Source organism: Manis pentadactyla, chromosome 8 (genome assembly GCF_030020395.1).
Source record: "Manis pentadactyla isolate mManPen7 chromosome 8, mManPen7.hap1, whole genome shotgun sequence".
NCBI classification, from domain to species: domain Eukaryota; kingdom Metazoa; phylum Chordata; class Mammalia; order Pholidota; family Manidae; genus Manis; species Manis pentadactyla.
Genome location: NC_080026.1, coordinates 93,911,955 through 93,932,534, shown reverse-complemented (window position 1 = coordinate 93,932,534; position 20,580 = coordinate 93,911,955). Strand labels below are relative to the sequence as shown.

The 20,580-nt window shown below is 51.9% G+C and overlaps 1 protein-coding gene across 4 annotated transcripts in view; it reads right to left on the bottom strand.

Annotated features, from left to right (window-relative positions):
• The window catches only part of SLC29A3 (solute carrier family 29 member 3), a 42,568-nt gene that overhangs the window by 7,378 nt on the left and 14,610 nt on the right, over positions 1 to 20,580 (bottom strand). The window contains exons 4-6 of one of the 4 annotated variants that reach the window (XM_036928482.2): positions 12,516 to 12,598; positions 5,281 to 5,507; positions 856 to 1,039 (exon numbers count right to left, since the gene is read on the bottom strand). In XM_036928482.2, the coding sequence (XP_036784377.2) occupies positions 856 to 1,039; positions 5,281 to 5,507; positions 12,516 to 12,598 (494 nt within the window). The remainder of the gene's footprint in view (positions 1 to 855; positions 1,040 to 5,280; positions 5,508 to 12,515; positions 12,599 to 20,580) is intronic. The other 3 variants (XM_036928484.2, XM_036928486.2, XM_057505955.1) reach the window with 3 other exon arrangements.

Below are 20,580 nucleotides of genomic sequence, written 5' to 3'. Positions count from 1 at the left end.
GGGACTGGGAAGGAGGGGTGGGAAGGGAGGGATAAGGGCGGGGAAAAAGAAAGGGAGCCTTACGATTAGCATGCGTAATGTGGGGGGTGGGGCACGGGGAGGGCTGTGCAACACAGAGAAGACAAGTAATGATTCTACAGCATCTTACTACGCTGATGGACAGTGACTGTAATGGGGTTTGTGGGGGGGACTTGGTGAAGGGGGGAGTCTAGTAACCATAATGTTCTTCATGTAATTTTAGATTAATGATAATAAAATGAATTTTAAAAAAAAACACAGGTTTGGACTTGTGTTCGAATCTTAATTCTGCTGCCAGCAGGCTGAGGACTCAGGGGAGTGATTCAACCTCTGTAAGCCCGGTTTTCTCATGTGTGAGCAGGACAATCATGGTACCACATTCCACCCAGCCCACAAGGAACAGGTGTGAGCATTAAACGAGGGAGGACCCATCAGGCTAGGCTAAGCGCCATGCAGGAGCCAGGAGGCACCCAGAGAATGGGCTATGATTCATCAGTCCTTAGTCTTGCTTCGACCACCTTCCCTCCCTGTCCGAAAACCTGCAGACTCCAGACGCTTAAGAGTGTAGCACAAGGCCAACTTCTCACAGCCAGCGGCCTGCTCCATTTATCGAGCAACTACTGTGAGCCAGGCATAGCTCAAGGAACCAGGAGACAGCAGGAAACAGAATCTACACAATTTCTGCCCTTGAGGGCTCATGCTCCAGTGGTCAAGGGCAGAAAACAAGGAAACAAACATGTCATCTAATTAGATGATGGAAGCACTCGAGCAGTTAATATAAAGACATAACCATACATGGAAGGAGGATGAACCGGCAGAACGAGTGGTGGCCCTCACCTGGCGTACTCCAGTCGCGGCAGTAGCAGGTAGAACCCAATGCAGAGCCCAAGGAAGACGTCTGCCGTCAGGAAGAAGACCAGGGTGCTGTCTGTCACATCGCTGGCTGCTGCCAGGTCCACCAGCGAAGCCACGGCACTGATGGTGCCCCCCATGGCCCCTCCTGCAGAGAGCACAGGACACCCTGGAGAGAGTCAGGGGTGGGTCCATCTTCCCTCTGTGTCAGGCCTGCCCCCTCTCTGCTCAGGGTTAACAGAACCAAAATAACAATTCTCCCTGCTGAGAAAAATGCTGCCCTTCTCACAGTCCCCAGAAGCCTTGGCAGACATGAAGCGGTTCTGCAGCTGTGAGCTTTCTGACTCCAAGAGGGGACAGGCTTTCATGTCCCCAACCCAGGTTCTCTCTGATGGCTTGTAAGAGGCCACCTGAGGTGGCAAATGGCTTCCAGGGCTTCAGCTGCTTCCTGGTTTCACCTCTCGCCCTTGACCCTCCTTCTCTCTTTACTGCCTTTTTGGTGGGGTCATATTTTAGTTTCAGTGGTGGGACATCTCAGAGAGCCATCAGTCCAAACCACCCACCAACCAAACTGGAAAGCAGGCTCAGGGAATGGCCTAGTAGAGGCCCTCCCACTGCTCCTGAGCGAGGCTGGGTGTCCTGGTCTGGGAGTCCTCAATGGCTATAAAACCCCGGTGCCACCCACCTGTGAGTCATGGCACTTACCTTATAGGTGGCAGTTGTGGCACCATACGTGTGAACATATGTGCATGTACACCCCACACACACCTTTTCTCATACACACATACATGTTCACACACTCATACTACACACACACATACACTATTACATGCCCTAACACACCCACTCATACCCACATACACACAGTCACATACATACACACACGCACACTCACATGTGTACAACTGCCCCATCACATGCAATGTTCTTTCTTGCCAAGGGCTTTGCATGTGACCCATGTGACCATGTGTGTTACCTAGTGGAGGTGGCACAACCTAGTGGACCACAGATCCAGGAGCCAAACAGATATACTACATCTGACCCTTGACCCTTCAAGTGCTTTCTGGACTTGGAGCTAACATGACATTCTGGAGACATAGTTTGCTCACCTGTAAAATGGGGATAATGACAGCTGCCTTGCATAGCTGTTTTGAAGACTGAATGAGATGATGCTCAGCAAGGGTCCAGCACATAGTAAGGGTTCAACAAATGGCAGTCCCTTCTTTGACACAATCACACAGTCACTTCTGGGAAACAAGGTATGTGTCTTACTTTTTTGTTGAACCCTCATAACTGTGGGTAGTCAACTTGCATTGGCCAAGGGTCAGAGGTTATCTATTTATCCATGTAAGCAGATGATTTACACTTGTCTCCATTTAGTTGCCTGGAAAATGGGGCTAATACTTGTCCTATGCATCACATGAGACCATAGTGAGGTCAAAATGCACCAATGAGTGGAAAAAGCACTGAATACATGGACACTCCTTTGGTATCAACAGAGTAAGTGCCTGCTGAACATGCTGGACTGCCAAGCTGAGTGAATGAATATGCCTGTGGGAGAGGATCAGGGCATAGATTCTCCAGGAGGCAAGACAGTGGCTGACTGCAAAGAGCAAACAGCCCCATGTGGGCATGAACTGCTTTGCCATAGTTCGGCCACTCTGACCAGGTACCACTATGCCGCCTGCAGGTGCACAGAGCAGAGGTGGGAGAGTGACGATTCAAGGCCCTGTCCACCCACCATCACTGTTCTACCCACACTCAGCCTGACATCCCTGTGGCTCTGGAGGGAACAACCGTGGCCCTGAAGGATGATCCTTTCCTTCCCACCTTCTCAGTATGACCTCTATGAGCCTGGGTGGGCCCAAGGTTGGGATTTGAGGGGAGGGCAAAGAAAGAAAAGATTGCATAGAGATTAAGAACACAGACTCTAGAGCCAGAACATGTTCCAAACCTGGCTCCACCTTTTCTAGCTGTTACTTAACCTCTCTGTGCCTCTGTTTCCTCATCGGTAAAGTGGGGATGTTAATAATACCCACCTTGTAGGGCTGTTATGAAGATTAAAAGGATTATTGAATGTAAAGCACACAGAGAAGTACCACATAAGTCCTCTCAGACTCCCAATTAGGCGTTTGGCTATTTCTGTCCTTCCCACATCAAAGCAGTAACAACAGGGTAAACCCTTTGCCAAGAGGGCTCCAGCTTCTGAGGAGCTGTAATCCCCACCTGGGCGTTCAGTGAGACATTTCCCGGCTGCCCCGAGGAAGAGATCTTAACATCACTGCCTATTGATTTTCCTCTCTCCCTTCCCAACTTGGAGAGAATTTACAATATTATCATCAACAACAAACCAGGCCTCCGGGAGCTCATCTTTCATGACTCCCTACTTTTATCTCATCAGTTATGGAAATATATGCAAATGAGGGGTTTAAAAAAACACCAGTACAAAACAAATGAATTGTTCCTCAGATGCCAACACATGCAGAATTCACAGATGGGCTCCTCTGGACAAAAACAACAGGGGCTTGTAAGGGCCTCTGGGAGATCTGGACACTTCAGGTTTTCCAGGGTGATGGGCACCCACTGGGGGAGGTACACAGTGATGATGACGGTTTAGGGCCCAGGGTGATTAATACTGCAGTATGAGTACTAGGTTTGCCCATTTTTTCAAAAATGGACTTCCTGAAAAATTCACAGGAGAACCCTAGATTTACAGGTGGCCTGATGACCCTGAAGTGTCCCTCGTTAACACAGATGATGTGTTTGGGTACTGGCTCCTGGAGAGGTAGCCAGCGAGGCAGTTATACTGGAAACACATCCTCCAGCAGGATGGAGGGAAATGAGGGGATAAGAGCTTCTCTCTCCGAGACTACAGTGACAAAAGGGATTCCATCCAGCACTTGGTGGCCATTTCCCCCAGCCTAGCATGGCCTCCTTGAAGCATTGCTAGGGTAATATTGATTTTACTCAGCAAACTTAGCAATGGGCTCACTTTTATTTTACTTTAGCAAGGATTTCCCAGGATAGAGCCAGAAGCCTAATCTTTCATCAAAAATGGCAAACAGATTTGAGTCCACAACTGAACTCTGATCTGTTGACAGTGACTGCACCACTGCTGTTGAAAAGGATTTAGAGGCTTGGGAGGAAAGATACAGATCTATTAGTGATGTCTGGCACTGATGTGGGAGTGGGGAGGGATATACACTTGTCAGGGTGTTTGTCATCCCTCCCGCATACTACCACATACTACATTATTATTAGGTGCAGAGCAGATTCTTTGTGGAAATTCTTCTCAAGTAGGCAAATGCTTAGAGCACTCCTTCACACATCAGGGACATGGGAAGATGCCAAACAGAGCAACTGAGCCCCCAGTCTTGCTTTAAGGAAATGTGGTCTCCTGGGAAAGCGCCGATTCGAACAGAACCAGCTCCTTTTTATCTTGGAACATCTGGGTGAGAGAACAGGACTGCTAAGGTCTAGAGAACAGGCTTAGGATCGGCATCAAAACAGCAGCCAGAGGGGCTGCCCAAGTCGCCCATGAGCACACCCGTAGTGTGGTGAAGTTCAGGGGGATGGAGGGGTTTATCTACGAACTCTTGAAAGGCTGAGTCTTAATTGTCTTTGAATCGCCAGCACAAAATGAGAAAGGAAGGAAAGAAAGGAAAAGGGAATGGAAAGGAAAAATAATGGGAAGGGAAAGGGACAGGAGTTGGTGGGAGAGGGCAGGAGGAAGGAAAGGAGTGCTGTTTTAGGACATGCCCTTGGCAGGCAGACTGAATTTTCCCAAAGTGGCTGCAACCATGTCTCTCCCGTCCCACCTGCTCATCTTCCTACAGTGATTCTCATCCTCCCCCTGAGATGTATGGGTCAGTGTTCTCTCCCCTCGAATGCAGGTGGCCTTATGGCTGTTCTGGAAGTGACCCTAAATGGCTTCTATGGCTCAGTCATTAAAGGTAATAACACTCTGTCTTGGTTTCCGGGGTCGCTCGTTCCTGTGACCCAGGCACAATGCCATGGGGAAGCCAGAGCAGCTTGGAGAGGTCCAGGTGGACAGGAACTCTGGCCCAGCCCCAGGCCTGGCAGCCAACAGCCAGCAGCAGTGTGCCAGGGAAGCGTGCCGTCTCACGAGAAGGTCCTCCGCCCCAGCTGAGCCACTGGCTGACGCCAGGTGGAGCACAGGAGAGCTGTCCCTGCCAACTCCTGCCCAAACTGTAGATTTATGAGCAAAAAAATGACTGTATCCTGCTGAACTACTAAGTTTTGGGGGACTTTGTTACATAATCATAGATAATAGAAACACACCTAACACTCATTTCCTTTCGGTCAAGGCCACCACATGTTCACCTCTGGCTCCTTCACAGGACCCCCAGGTGGGCTGATCTGGTTGGCTATGTGGACCCCAGCTCTCACCTGATATCAGCGCCTGGGAATTCCTCATAGGGAAGGAGCCAGTCATGCCAAAGACACTGCTGTTGAAGATGGTGGAGGTGCTGCTGAGGATCGCCATACACACAATGGTGACAGCAAAGAAGCCGTGGGTCCAGGAGGAGGTGTCCACCTTCACCAGCACGGTCATTACCACGAAGACAGTCAGCATGACAGTCAGCGAGGCCAGCACGCGGACATGAACTGGAACCCTGGGGTGAGGACGCCAGAGCCATTAGAGACCCCCTCAGACCTCCCATGCCAGGCCAGGAAGTGTGAGTGTTCTTGGGGAAGTGGGTGAGCTCAGCGGCTGGGACCATCCACTCTGCAGTCAGAAGGCCAGGGTCTGAGTCCTGCTTCCTGGCTCACCAGCTGTGTGGCCTTGGGTAAGGGACTCAGTCGTTCTAGTGTCAGCTTCTGCATCTGTACAGCAGGGCAAGGAGGGGTCTTCCCGAAGGGGCAGCTGTGAGGATCTCCAGAGGGGAGTGTGGAGGGCGCAGGGGGAAGTGCCTGGCCTAAGGCAGGGGCTCAGCAGGTACTGCTTCTTTTTGTCCCGCTGTGAGGTTCAAGGACAGGATATAAGGGCTTCTGAGGAAAGCCCCCTACTCCTCCTGCCACAGGGCTTTGGCTAGGGTCTAAATGGAGGACCCACCCATTGGGCCTCTGTCCCTCAAAGCTTGGCAGTGGGGGGAAGGAAGGAGAAGGAAAGAGAATCCTCCTCCTCCTCCTCCTCAGTACTACATTTCTGCTAGGTGCTCTTCCAAGAGTTTTCTGTATGCTCACTCACTGAATTCTCACACAGCTCCCTAAGATAGGCATTCTTAACCTATCCTACTTATAAGGAAGCTGAGGTCAGAGAGGTGAGGAACTTGCTCAAGGTCACTCTGCTGTGAACCCAAGAGGTCTGGCTCAAGTCTGTGCTCTCAGAATGACACTCTACTGCCTCCCCTGAAAGAAGGAAGTACGGGTAGCTCAGAGCAGGCGGCCAGGGCAGCGGATTCTCTTGGGTTGGTCTTGTTGTCATGGGGCGCAGCTGGTGCCAAGTTAACGCAGCCCAGGGCCAGCACCCACCCCTGCCCCATACCCGTATGTAAACCATAGACCCCTCCCGGACCCTCACTGTGCAGACACTGCCCCTCAGGCAGAAGCGGGGAAGCCTGGCTCTCTGAGAAGCTGCATTTTTATTCCAAGGAGAGAGAACATCATCTAAGGGGCTGTTTAAATAATCAGATTAGACTAAACTTTAAACCGGATTGGATGTTTAGTTTAATTTTCTTGCCAACCAGTGGGTGGGGGCTGGGAGAAAAGCCAGATTAGTTATACACAGATTTTTTCTGGATAAAAAAAGAAAGACTTGAAAGGTAGGAAAAAAAATTTGTATGTACATAAATAGGTGTGATGAGCAGGCAAGGGTTTGTCACAGAGCTTTTGTGGCCCCAGGCTGCTCTGAGTTTCCTTTGGATCATCCGCTTCTGGAAGAGCAGGTGTTACCTGTGCTTTATAAGGGGCAGAAGGAAACCAGAGGAAGTGAAGGGAAGGTTCGAAGTGGCAGTGTGAGTCCTTGGGGAGCTGGGACGAGAACCCAGGTCTGCTGAGCCCCAGCCCACAGCTGCGAGCTAATGTATATCCTCTCTGGTGCACTCATTCCACAAACACATATCAGGCAACTACTGTGTCGTGCACTGTGCTGGGTACCTGGGACATGGGACAGAAGAGGGGATGGCATTTTGTTCTAGTGTGCAAAGTACTCCATCAGGGGTGCCACAGGGCATCCTGGGCACCTCTGAGGGACACAAAAATCACCCTGGATGTCAAATAGGCTTATTTGAGTGAATAGCTAAGCTGCAGTGTGAGGTGTGTCTGGATGTAAGCGCGTGCACACCTTGTGGGAGAGAGTGGCAAGGTCAGGGGACTGAAATAGACTGCGGCTGCAGGGAAGCTTGGCAGCGAAGCAGGCTGGAGAGACCCGGGGCCCCATCCTGGGGGGCCTTGTCCACCTGATAAGGGCCAAGACTTAATCCTCACTGTGGGGCGTGGAGTGGGTGTGTGGTCATCTACCAGCATCCCTCCCCACAGGAACGCCCCTTCTCCAGGCCAAGCTGTCCTGGGGAGGAGACCGGCCATACCATCCACACCAACCCAGACACAAACATGACCCGGCCTGGGGTGATGAGACTCTTGCATGCTGCTGGCTGACAGCCTGGGCTGGGGATTAACACATGACGCAGACAGGGCCAGTCAGGCCTCCCCAAGCCAGAAAGGTGGAGAAAAGCTCATTCTCTGCTGTGCCTGTGTTAGGGACTCTGGTTACCACCCAGCCATTTGCATGGGGAGAGGCCACATTTGGAATGAAGCCAAGCGGACACACAAAGAGCCCAGGAACAGCACAAGAGGACAGCCCTGTGAACATTTCCAGCAATGCCCAGACAGGCAAGCCTGACTTTACTTGCCCACAAATCGTTTTGTCTGTGTCATTTGTTACTAAGAGTGCCAACTAACATAAAGGGGCATGTCAGGGATTCCAGCTGGGGAGCAACACGGTCAGACTCCACTGCCATGCTTGCTGTGGGCGCCTGGCCCGTGTGCCCGCCCTCCTACCAGGAAGTAAGCTGCTGTGACAGTAACTAACGCCTCTCAAGGGCAGCGTTCAACCAATGGCAAGGAAGTGGGCGGATGAATAGCCCAGCTCCTCCCCTCCCTTTGCCTCCCAAGTAAACTGCTCACACCCGAAGCCTTGTTCCAGGGTCTGTTTCTGGGGAACCTGGCACCAAGATGCACCTTCCCAGAGCGTGCAGGGGCCTTGGCCTGAGCAGGAGCAGGTGGGCACCCAGGTGGGGCAGTCGGACCCCTGTTCTAAGTGCACGCCAGGAGCCCTGGAGGCTGGTGGTCAGGCCTGACCTCTGATGCTCTAGTGATCCTAAACCCACCTCTGTCTCACTGTGCTCTCACTCCCCCCACATCTGGGAGGAAGTGCTGGGAAAGGGTGGGGCACACCCACACCACCCACCCACAAGATAAGAGCCAGCAGGGGCACAGAGCCTGTGTCAGGAAACTGGGGCCCTGCCACCAACTTGCTGTGTGCCTCCAGGCAAGTATTCCATCTTTCTGGACCTTCGTTTCCTCATCGCAAAAGAGAAGAGGCTGGACAAAGTCTTGTTAGGTCCCTTCCAGTTTATGACTCTGAATCTGAAGAAATTCAAGTGGAGAGAGGCTGGGGACAAATGCCAAAAAGTTTCAACAGTTCCTTGGGGCAAGAAGAAGGCAAGGAGATCCGAGGAGCGCCATGACAATGGCCCTCTCTCGCTCTCACCCCCAGGGCGGGCACAGGGCCTAGGACACCGGAAAGCATGTGCTGGATGCACAAACCGACAAGCAAGGGGCATCGGCAGTGCAGGGAAAGCTTTCACGCTGGGCTCCAACCTCTCAGCAGCTCTCCGCTTCTTGACTCCCTCAGCATGGCAGGGAGACAGCTGCAGCATTTTCAGCCAGCCTTGGGCATGGCCTCTGCCTCTAACCACCGATTCACAGACACAAGCAGAAACACTCTGCCCTGGGAATGCTGCTGGCATCACAGAAGCTCTCCTGTGCCTGTCACAGGGTCACAAGGCCATTAGTTGCTTGAAAGGAAGGTTGCTTTGGAGGGGGCTGGGGACTTCTTAGCCAGCACCCCCAGGTGGGATGCTGAGGGGGCAATGGGAGATGAGGAGGCAAATGCCAAGTGTACGAAGGCATGCAGTTCCCAACCAGGCTCTGCACCCCCACACCTCTGTTACACTCCCCCCCGGCCCTCCCCCACCCCACCACCACATAAGGTCCCTCACCTGCACAGGTCTCCCTGGCTGCAAATTACTTGCTCACAGCTCACTCTCAAGGGAGCCTTATCCATGCGTTTCAGGCCCTAAGGGATCTCACCCGGGGCTATTTCATGCTCATAAAGCTTTATGAAATGTGCCATGTGCGAGCCCACCCCCTACATCTTATTGGGGCCACACTGGCTTCACTCTCAGTTTCTTCCACACTGGGCAGGGAAAGTAGTAGCCCAGGGGATGGCGGTACTGTTGGAATTTTAGAGCAAGTCTAGAGAGGCTTGCCATGGTGACCATAGTTCTGCTCTGGCCCAGGGGACAGGGTATGGCTGAGACCACCGCTCCAGCACTGGGACCCTGAGGCAGGCCACACGAACATGAGATTCTGCCAACTTCCCTCCGCCCCTGCTTGTGAGGGCTCAGGACCCCAGGGGACTGATTTCTTCATAAGTCTCCCAAATGTAAATCCTCCTCATAAGTATTTATGATGCTGTAGATTTAACATAATAAAACACTTGGCGATTATGGATGAGCCAGTCAGAGAAAGCCAGGGTCCTCCAGGAGGGGAGAAAAGGAGACATTTCAATTTGCACATTATATAAAAACAACTTCCAAACCATCTTCCCACAGCCCCGAAACAGATGGGGACCTGCAAGCATTTCCCACATTGCCCCCACCCCTCTCCTGGAGCTGGGCAACAGCAGGCCTGGGGCGGGCCGGACCCTCTGGAGGGTGCCCTGTGGTGCTGAGCCCTCAGAGCCAGCTGCCCGCCCAACCTTGGGAGCGTGGCTGCCTGGGCAGTCCACAGTCCCCGCTGCAGGCAGACCCAGACCTTCCTAACCATCTCCTTCCTTCCAGCAGTGTGAGGGCAGGGCAGGAACAGCCTTAACAAGAAGGGACTGAGGTATAGCTCTGGCTGCAGGGAGGGCTGGGAAAAGCTGGGGAACAAGGAAGCAGGGGGTCCACAGATTCCCAGCACATGTGGAGCACCCATGAGAAGGGTCCCAGTTCCAGTCCTGGCTCCATCCCTTTAACGGCCATGTAACCTCTGTTAGCCTATTTTCCTGCCTGTAAAATAAGGTAATAGGGTTCTTGCTCACTGGCTGTGTGAGGATTAAAGGAGATAACACCTCTGAGCGATATGAGTGCTCTGAAGTGCTAACTGCTCTTGTTAGAGATTACTCCCCTAGGTCCTGTGAGCGGCCCCTTCCTGCCACTGCTGACACCCAGGCCCAGGCTGGCTTCCAGCCTGCGGGACCTCCTGGCTCCTGAGGAGCTCAGGCTGCCCCTCACTGCCTCTGTAGTTCTGGGCACATCTCCTGACTTCCATTGGAAAATGGATGATGTCACAGCCTCCCTCCTGGGGTGTTGTGCATCCTAAGTGATAGAACAAGGGTGTCACCAGGCATTACCCCATCGTTACAATTCAGGCAGTGACTTCAGATCTAGAAGGAGGTGGGAGCTCTCACGGATATGAGCCTGGGCAAGCCCATCTGAACAAACCCCCAGCCTCAGGGCCCGCTGAGCAAGTGGACACGGGGGATCACGAGAGAGGCCTGGAAACTGAGAGGGCAACTGAGAGGCTGAGGGGCTCCCCACCGTCAGGGCTCTGTTACCCCTCTCTTCCTTGTCCTCCTCGTCTTATATCCCCTCCCTTTCCTCCTTCCGTCGCTCCTGTGAGTCACTGCGGGGGACCCAGCTCTGCCCTCCAGGGGCTGGCAGCACTGAGGCAACTCCTGGCTCTGCTCCTAGCTCCCCTCCTCCTGGGGTGGGGTCTCTAGAGGCTGTGCCCCACCTGCCAGGACACTGATGTAGCCCTGTGTGCCAAGGGAAGGCATACGGAGGCAGATTTAGGACCAGCTAACTTGTGATCGGGGTTGCAAGGCCCTCAGGCCAATGAAGCACCATTCGCCTTCTTGCTCTCCCAGCCTGCACTCTGGTTTTAAGATGGGTGCACATTCTTTGACGTTCCTTCCATGGAGTGGTGGGTCTATGTTCCCTTGAAACCAAGTGGGCACTGTAACTGCCTTGACCAGGTGAGTAGGGCCCAGGTGACTCTGTGCAACTGCAGAGATTAGGTTACAAAAACCACATAGCTTCTGCCTTGGTCTCTTGGAGCACTTATTCTTCAGCCACAATATGAAAAGACCCACCACCTGAGACCACCACACAAGTGACCAGAGGAAGAGACCAGAAAGAGAGAGAGAGAGGTGCCAAGGAGGCCCAGCAGCTCCAGCCCCAGGGTCGGCAGCTGTGTGAAGACACCAAGCCAGAGCTGCCAACTGAGCCTGCTGACTCCCAGAACCAGGAGAGATACTAATTATCATTACTGTTTTAATGCTTGGGGTCATTTTTATACAATATACAATTGGAATAGCCCGATAGCATAATACATTTGGAAAGAACGGTCTAGTCAGGCTTAACACACATGGGGCACACATGCTTCCCTGTCTCCTCCTGTACTCAGAGAAGACATCACTAATTGATCACAGCACACTCCCTCAAGCCAGACCTGCCTTAGAATCCTGTTCAACCAGAGACCTAGGCAGTCACTTCAAACTGAGCAAAGTTAGGTAAAACAAAGTTGCCAACAGTGAGTTAAGGTTTCAGTTAGTTGTGCCCAAGAGAAATCCAGGTTTCTGAATCATAATGTATCCACTATTATTATCTGGCAGTAGTATAGGGGAAATTCAGGCAAAGTAGCTTGGGCTGTTGCCTTTGTAAGCCTAAAATGAGAATGAACGGGCAACAGTCACCCAGTGGGGTCCAAAAGACATGCTAATTTGCCTGGCTGTCTCCTAAAGCATTCCTTCTTGCACAGCACATCTGGATGGAGGCTATCTCCCAGCCCTGCACAAGAATGTCTGCAGTTCCCTGCTGAGTCCTTTGTGAGTGGTTGGTATGTGAGCTGGTGTTAACTAGCTTAGCACTGAGCAGTTAGGTGACCCGTCTCCACACAGTGAGAGCCAGAGCTGTGGGGTGCTAGGCTCTTAACTTTCGACTGCTTTCAGAAATGCTTGGAAGACCAACTTCCACAAGCTTTGATTGCTGGGGCCCTGCCCCCACCCTCCATGTGGTGTCCCTTGACTGCAAAATATGCAGTTCAGGCAGCTGTTGACAGACAGGCTGCCCTGAGAGAAAAAGGGAAGAAGACCCATGTGCCCATATACCTCTTGCTAGCTGCTAATACAACGTCACAGCTTGTGACTAGAAAATGAATACCCAGTTCCCTGACTGGGCATTCCATAGGCAGGGCCTCTGGTCACTGATCTGACTTCTCAGTCTTCAAGGAGGAGTGGGCTGTCTGCCTCCTACTTTGGTGGTCACCATTTAAACAGGCAGAAAAAAGCCACTGACGAAAGGGAAGAGGCTCGGGGGGCAAGTTGGGGGCCTAAGAGAAGGCAAGGGGCCTACCTGTTGACAAGCAGGAAGTTCGCCACAAGGCACAGCACGGAGGGCACGGTGGAGGCGATGGTAAGGTAGCTCTCAAAGTAGTTCTGCAAGCACATAAGCGAGGGCGCCACTGAGGTCACTGAGGATGGAGGGGAGGGCCCCCACCAGAAAGCAGAGACAGGGTCCCTCTTGGTGGGGTTTGTCCCCTGTCTTCAGATACCTATGAGTGATAGATGAGTTTACCCCAAGACAGCATGGTCCTGCTCCATCTCCAACCTAAGACCACGCACTCTGTCACTCAACAAACAGAGGCCAATATGACTGTGCTAAGTGCTGGGGACGCAAGGAAAGAAAGACATTGTCCCAGCCTTCAGAGGGGTCCCTAATGCTCTGTAGCCCAAAGTCCCAGCCATTCTACCTATCCCACACATGGAGGCAATGGAGACAGGACTCTAACGTATGTATCTAAAGAAAAACTTTGCCCTACCAGCCTTCATACACCACTGTCAAATTTCAGAGTTCCATTTGGAGAATGGTTTTATGATCCAACCACATTCTCACATTCTTACAACCAAGTGAGGCCTCTTAGAAATACACCAGGTCCTGAACCCTGCAGGGAAACTGTTCTGACTCTGGATTTGCTCCCTCAATAGAGCTGCTATGCAAGGTCAAAGCCATTTTGGGAAGTGGCTCCTAGAGAGGCCAAGATGAGGAGAAAGGACATTTCCTAGTAGCAGCTCAAGGCTATTACAGACAGGGTGCATGAGACCACAGATAAGATGAAGAATTCCTGATTAGAATGTGCTGGAACTTACAGCTAGAGATGCTGTGTGGCAACTGTACACATTTTTCAAAACCCAGAGAACTGTCTGCTCATTACAGTAGACTTTACTGGGTGTATAGTATCCCTCAATATACCTGTCTTAAAAAAAACAAACATTGGGAAGGACTACATGTGTCAAGCCATGACCCCCAGGTTGGCAATGGTGAGGGGCTTCAGCCATGACGACAGCTTACATGCATTAAACATTTACTCTCTACCAAATACAGGGCTTCATATGATTTATACTGTTTACTGTGAAAAATTAACAGAGTCTCTGAGTATTCAATTTGAGATAGCTTATGAATTTGAACTTAACTGAGAAAATATTTTGAGTTACAAATGTGTGAAGCACAAAGAACAATGTGTGCAGAGAAGTGGCAATTGCAGGGATCACTGGAGTATAAGACATGCTTCTTGCCCATTAAGAACACAGTGTCCCGGTGGGAGTGTAAGATAGAGTGTGAAGGCTTTTTAACATCTCAAAACACCATAGGAAAAGATGTCAGAATTCTGTGTTTTTTTTTGCCAAATCAGAGTTAGGAGCAGTGAGTTCTGTAAGAGAGTTCCAGGTCTGGGAGAGGGATGAGACCGGGCAGAGTACTTGAGAGAATGGGAATGAGTATGGATTTGGGGAAAGGGCCCAGGGGAGATGGGATTTGAGTCAGACACGAAACAAAGGGTTAGAGCTTTCCTTTCTGGGAGAGTTTGAGTCAACGTGGAGGCCAAGAAAGAAAGACGTCATAATGGGTTCCTTCTAGTCTGAAACAGACCATTCCACGGTCCCTTTTTAAGCCTGCAGAGCACTTTGTGGTCTTTGCAATCTGCACCCTGAATATAAGGTTGTGGTGGCCTTGCAATTAAAATGATAATCACAGTTAGTGCGGTCCATCAACCATGAGCCTTAGAAACAGCCTTCCTCCTTTGAGGTGCCACCTCATTGTTCCTGCCCTGATGGGCTCAGCAGAGCCTGGACTGGTCTGAGGCACTCAGTCAATTACCTCTTGACACAGTGGCTGAGCCTACGTGAGGTCAGGCAGGTGCTGGGCAGGAGCAATGGAAAAAGGCCCCAAAGAAGAGATGGCTGCAGACGGGGCCTCAGCTTGCGCCAGGCACAAGCGCCCGGTGACGATTCCTTTATTCAGCAGCCGCTCACTCCACCGCAAGTCTGTGAACAACCATCACATGGGAGGCAGAATTCTTGTCATTTTTTTGAGCAGGCTCAGGTTCCCTGGACATTTTAGGAATGGGGATTTTCTAGGTAGTTGAATGTTTTGGTTTGTTGATACTTAAGCAGAAAAATTGTTCTTTTAATGCTGAAAGCTTTTGAAATATTGACACCAGGGTAAGGCTATGACTCACTTCTGTTGACTGAGCCCATTTCTCCTCTTTACAAAGAGCATGTAAGGAGAGGGAGGACAGAGGGGTGCAGGTGTAGAATGGACTTGACCCTGGGCCACCTTTCTACTGGTATGATTAGGGGCTGCAGACAGTGATGTAGGTTGATTCAGCACATCCCATGGAGTCTTTTCTTTTTTTAAGCTTAATTCCTGACATAAACATGTGGTGGTTTTTATTTAAATTATTTACTACTTTTGCCTGTAAGTGGAGTTCTACCAAAATGAGGTGTGGTGGGCAGACTCTTAGGGTGACCCCCACGATCCTGGCCTCCTGTGTTCATGCCCCAGGGTGACCCCCTCCAGCGAGCATGGGCAAGACCTGTACCTTGCTTCTAGCCAAGAGAATACAGCGTAGGTAATGGGTGTGTGCGATTATGTGTATGTGATTATATTCCATGGGTGGTGGTCCCTGTCTTGCTGGGCTCATTTTCTCCCTTGTTGGCTTGGAGGAGGCAGGTGGCTGTGTTGGGGAACCCCATGTGGCAAGGACTGCAGGTGACCCCTAGTTGCTGAGAGTGATGGTTTCTGGCCAACACTTAGCAAGAAACTGGTGCTCTTGGTCCTTTACCTGCAAGGAACTGAATTCTGCCAACCACCCAAGTAAGCCTGAAGTCATCCTTCTCCAGTCAAGCCTCTAATGAGACTACAGCCCTGACCGAACCCCTTGACTGAGGCCATGTGAGACCCTGAGCCGAGGACCCATGCCCAGATTCCTGGCCTACAGACACCAGGACATAAGAAACGTGTGTTGTTTTAGGCCAAGTTTGCAGCATTCTGTTAGGCAGCAACACAATCCTAATTAACAAGTGTTTCCGATAGCTGAGTTCCTACTAACCAGGGTTTTTCTGAATATTGCAGCCTTCCTGTTAAAATTTAAAACTCACTTTCTTGATGAAAACAGGGATAGCTCATCATGACCTTTTATTCAATTTCCTGCCAGACATGAAAACGAGCATGTCTGCCCATGAAGGAAAGACGGTCTGTGCTTGCTGACCACATCAGGCTCCCAAGCCTTTCCTCACCAAATCCTTTGCTGACATGAGGATCATTTTTGCAAGTGGTATGCACTGATTTCAAGAAACTGGACTTAGTTTATGTGCCATCCAGATCTGCCCACCTTGCCTGCCCCTCAGGCCATTTGCCTTGCTACTTAGTCCCATGGTCATAAGGCCACTGCCAGGATGCCACCAAAGGAGAAGCCGACTGCAAAGGAGAGACCCTGGGACTGCACGTTGCCCAGGCAGCACCCTCAGAGGCTCTCGCTCCCCAGTTGGCTGTGGGAGGGGCCGGGTGACACTCTCAGAAGGGTTGGGGAGGCAAAGCCCCACGACGTAGACTTTGACCAATGAGAAGCAGGAGATGGGAAGGAGACAAGAGATAAATTGCTTGCCTTTCTGCTCCCCTGACTGTTCTGAAATGTGGTGGCTCCAAGTGGCTTCACTGGAGACATCCTGTGCGCCTGAGCAACCAGACATGTTTAGTTGCAAAGCTGTGGCCAGCCTGTGTTTGCTCTTTCACCCCGGCCGTGCTTTCCTCGTCCTTCCCTCCTCCTTCCCCTTACTGCCTAATAGAATATGGGCACAGAAGGGGTTGCCTCAGGCTCCTTTCTCAGAAGCATCTAACAGCAAAGGCCCTCCCTCTAATTCTTGATTATGCCCTTTGCAAACCTGGAGCTGGCAATTCTTCCCTGGGTTCATTGCAGTTGCTTCCAAGGGGTGTTGGGATTACCTTCTCCCATTTTACTAAGGGAAATGTAAAGACATTTGAATACCGGTTCAAACATACTGCAGTTAGAATGGTAACAGTGCTGCCCCCTCCAAAGCAATCTGCAATCTCCATCCCATAGGGCAATTTTATGTAATGCAGTGTTTTGGGTTAATTCATGCCACAGTTCACCTCCACATGGGCCTGATTCCTGAGGGCTCCCTGAAGTGTCTGTTGTTATTTATCCGACTAGGTGCCCTGCAACATGGTTGATGAAGATGGCTTCTACCTCCAGAGGTGAATACAAGGATCCCAAAGGCCAGCTCCAGCACAGGGGAGTAGAGAAATGAGAATACCATCAGGGCAATGGCTCTGGGCCACCTCGTATGACAGTGGAGGCTGGCTCTGCACAACCCCAGGGGGCACAAGACCTGTAAGCTGAGATATGACTGGAGCTCCTTAAGAGTTGTGCAACATGGCAGCCCTGTGTATACAGCCTGCAAAACCTGTAGTCCTGGGGGTCAGTTCAGGCCGTACATAACTGCAGGTGGAAGACTGTGTGATTTAGCAAGAAGGCAGGGTGGGAAGGGTGGATGATGCAGGGCAGGATATTACGCAATGATGAGGCTTCCCCAGGCAGCTTTCTCTGCTTCAGCTGGCAGGAGACCCAGAGGCTGGTAATCCCATGGCCCTCAGCCCAGCTGGCTGGCCACTATCCAGCCAGGTCAGCATCCCTTGCTGTGTAACCCATTTCCTTGTTTACTGAAGAGGTGGCATTGTCCCTGAGTGCCCAGTGGGCTGCAGATGGTTTGGTGTATAAAATAGAAAAAATGGGTGCCTGATGTCCTCAGGGAGTGTGCAGTCTGGTGCAATCCTACAGCTGCGTATGATAGATACCAGCTACAGTGGGAGGAAGGAAGGAGGGTCGGGGGGACTTCCCACAGGAGGCCATCTTGGACTGCAGCCTAGTGGGCCAGACAGATATGGGAATGGGGTACTGCTGGAGAGAGAAACAGCATTCCGAGAGGCAACAGCACATGCAAAGGCATGGAGGGATGCTTCTCTGCACTTAGGACTCCCACCGAAGCACATTTGTTGGAACAGACTCTCTGGGGCTTTCCTCAGTTTTGACAGGAGTCTCCTGAGCTAAGACAAAACTGCACCGTGTTGTCCACTCAATCCGAACACAGTAGGAGGGGCGCGGAGAGGAGCCACAGCATTCACTCCTCCCTGTCAGAGTGCTAATGAGAGTGGCCCACCAGTCACAATTCTGAATTCTCAAACCTGGTGTGAGGTGAGGCTCCCAGGAAGAAAGAGGAGAACTTCTGCCCCTTGAAGGTCTAATCTCCCTGACCTCCATTATCTCCCTTTTCTGCCTGGGGCTGGGGAGGGGCTCAGCCCTTAGCCTGTAGCAGCAGCGTCGAAGGTCATCCTTGCACCTGCCAGGTACCCCAAGTATGGAAATGGAAAGCCAGCTGAGTACCAGGTAACTGACAATTGAACAAAACTGCCTAATATGGCCTGCACAGACCCCAGTCCATTTGCTCTTAACATAGGTTGTAAGAGCAAGGCAGAACTGGCTTTGCTCCCATTTTACAGATAAGAAGGCTGAGGCTAACAGCAGTGGATGAATTGCAAAGAGGTGTATACTTGAGTGCTGGTGGCAGGATCTTCTTTTCAGAGTAGGGCAGAGTTGAGGTGGGGAGATACTGATCACCAATGCACAAATGCAAGAGCCATTCCAGCTGAGGCTGTCTCCCTCACAGGCACACAAGCCCAGACACTGTTGCTGGGATTGCAGTGTGGCATTGGGATGCCCCCGTGGCTGGGGCTGGCAGCCCATGGACCTTCCCAGCAGTGAGCAGGGGCCAGCTCTAGGGATCTGAGGGTCCAGCAGGGTGGGATCTGCCCACCCATTAGGGCCAGGTGACCTCCCAAGCCAGCAAATGATGGGGGTTGCTTTCTCTCTCTTCCTATTAACTATCCCTTCTCCTGAAACCCCACTGTCTGTTCCCCTGGGCATTTCCACACGTCTGTGGATCTGAGTAGTGTAAAGAGAAAAAAAAAGATGAAGAGAAAAGCCTCACTTCTGTCAGCCACCCCAAATGGATGGACACAGTCCACTGATAAGCACAGGCCATGCCAAAGAGGACATTATAGTTGGGAAGCACCAGGCAGGCGTCCAGCTTATCTCCTGGCTGCAAAGCCCAGGTTGGGTGAGGGTGGAGCTCACACCCCAGACTGTGGAAGGCCCTATCCAGGGGTGCCAGGTGCCACTACGGGCCTGAGCACAGGGCGCCGCATTCACTTGCGGTAGAGATGAGGGAACTCATTTTCATCTGTTACACCCTGGCCTGGTTTGTGAACACAGGAGAGGGGAGAAATGCTGTTCAAATGCAATTTAAAAACCCACCAGAGCCAACTGGCCAGATGTGAGGCCCATTTTATGACGGGGAAGACTTCTCCTTTGCCACGCTGAGAGGCTCCGTGCTAAGCGTCTCTTCTGGAAGTATTTAATTCCAGGCTCAGAGTCCAGGTAAAGAGGTTTCTTCGGGCAGGGAGGCCCCAAAATGAGCCTGTTTATCTCTGGCAGGCCCTGGTTAAGCTTCCTCTCCCCTGAATGCCATTTGGGCATTTTGAAATAAGTGCAGCAAATTAGTCATGAGCTTCAGCGGCCTAACTCAGTGCCTGGCCACCCAGAGGCTTCGGGGAGGGGGCTTTGCACAGCCCCCACCTCAAGAGCGCGGCAGCAGAGGCAGCGGGCTCCTGCGGGGCGAGAAAACGCGATTCAAGCCTGGAGGTGGCAGCTCAAGGCAGCAAAGCGTTACCTGGATCACAGGGGCATGAAATTAGCAGCAGTGAGCAGGCTGGAGCCAAGAATAGTTCGGGGACGCAAACTTGCTGCCTTCGGATAGCGGATAGCGAGTTTAGCAGCCTGGGGTGATGCAGGGGAGGCTCCCTTGCTGGGCCGTGGCCAGTGTCCTTCCTGGGCAGGCCAAGAAGTGAGCCGACAGCACATGTCCCCACAAAGGGTGCGGCTGGCATCCTTGGGTTCTAAGGCTCTGTGTTCAGGGCACTGGGTGTGTGGTCGGGTGAGCTGAAGGGCTGCCTGGGCACGGAGGGAGGAGTAGCACCTGTTCCAGGGGGCCAGCCAGTGAGGGAAACCCACCTGGGTGTTAATGGGTGGCAGGGCCCAAGGGCAGAACAGAGCTGTCTGGAATCGGACAGGTATGGCCCAGAAGACGCTGACCAGACAGTCCCAGCCACTTCAAGGATGGGGGAGCCCCTCAGCCCCTGTGTGCTGCTCTAACTGCCCTCCTCCGATATGGGCCCCACTGGCCTCTCCAGGCCCAGGCTCCCTGAGGCCATGTAAATCTTGCTCTTTAGTAGCTTGGAGCCACTCCCCAGCTCACAGTCCTTTTCCATGGCTCCTTTAGAGTTCCCATCAGAGGAAAAGCCAAGGCCCTGAGGTCTTCTCAAATGAGCCTCCCCTCTGTGGAAAGCCCCTGGGCCACCCATGCTCTCAGTGAGAAGGTGTCGTCCTCAGCCTCAGCTGTCTTCTTGCAGACTCACATCATGGTCTCCCTTGGGCTAAGAAAAAATCCTCTGGCTTCACTGCCTCCAACCTCCAGCCCCTCCTTCCATTTGCGCCAAACTCCCTAAAAATGCAGCCCATGCCCTCACTGCTAAAATGTTATCCCCTCCTAGGCTGCCCTGGGGAAAGACTCCTTCAAAGGGTCCTCTTTGCAGCCCACCCATAACCAAGGCCTAGTCTCGGTCCTCACGTGCTAACACTACATGCCACCCTGTCTATGATGGGTTGAATGGTGTCTCCCCAAAAGTTGCATCTACCGAGAACCTCAGAATGTGACCTTATCTGGAAAGAGAGTCTTTGCAGATATAATTAGTTAAGATAAGGTCATAGTGGATCAGCATGAGCCCTAAATCTAATGACTGGTATCCTTATAAGAAGGAGAAGGCACACAGAAAGAGAGTCAGGGGGCCAGGCTGGAGGCATGGGCAGGGCCAGGCCCTCCAGGCTGGTGTCAGAATTTGGCTCTCCTTCCAAGTACAGCAAGCGCCACTGGAGGATCTGAAATATTGAGAAGCTTGGGACCAGCGAGCATTCACTGAGCCCTCCCCATGCTCTGCTGCTCTGAGT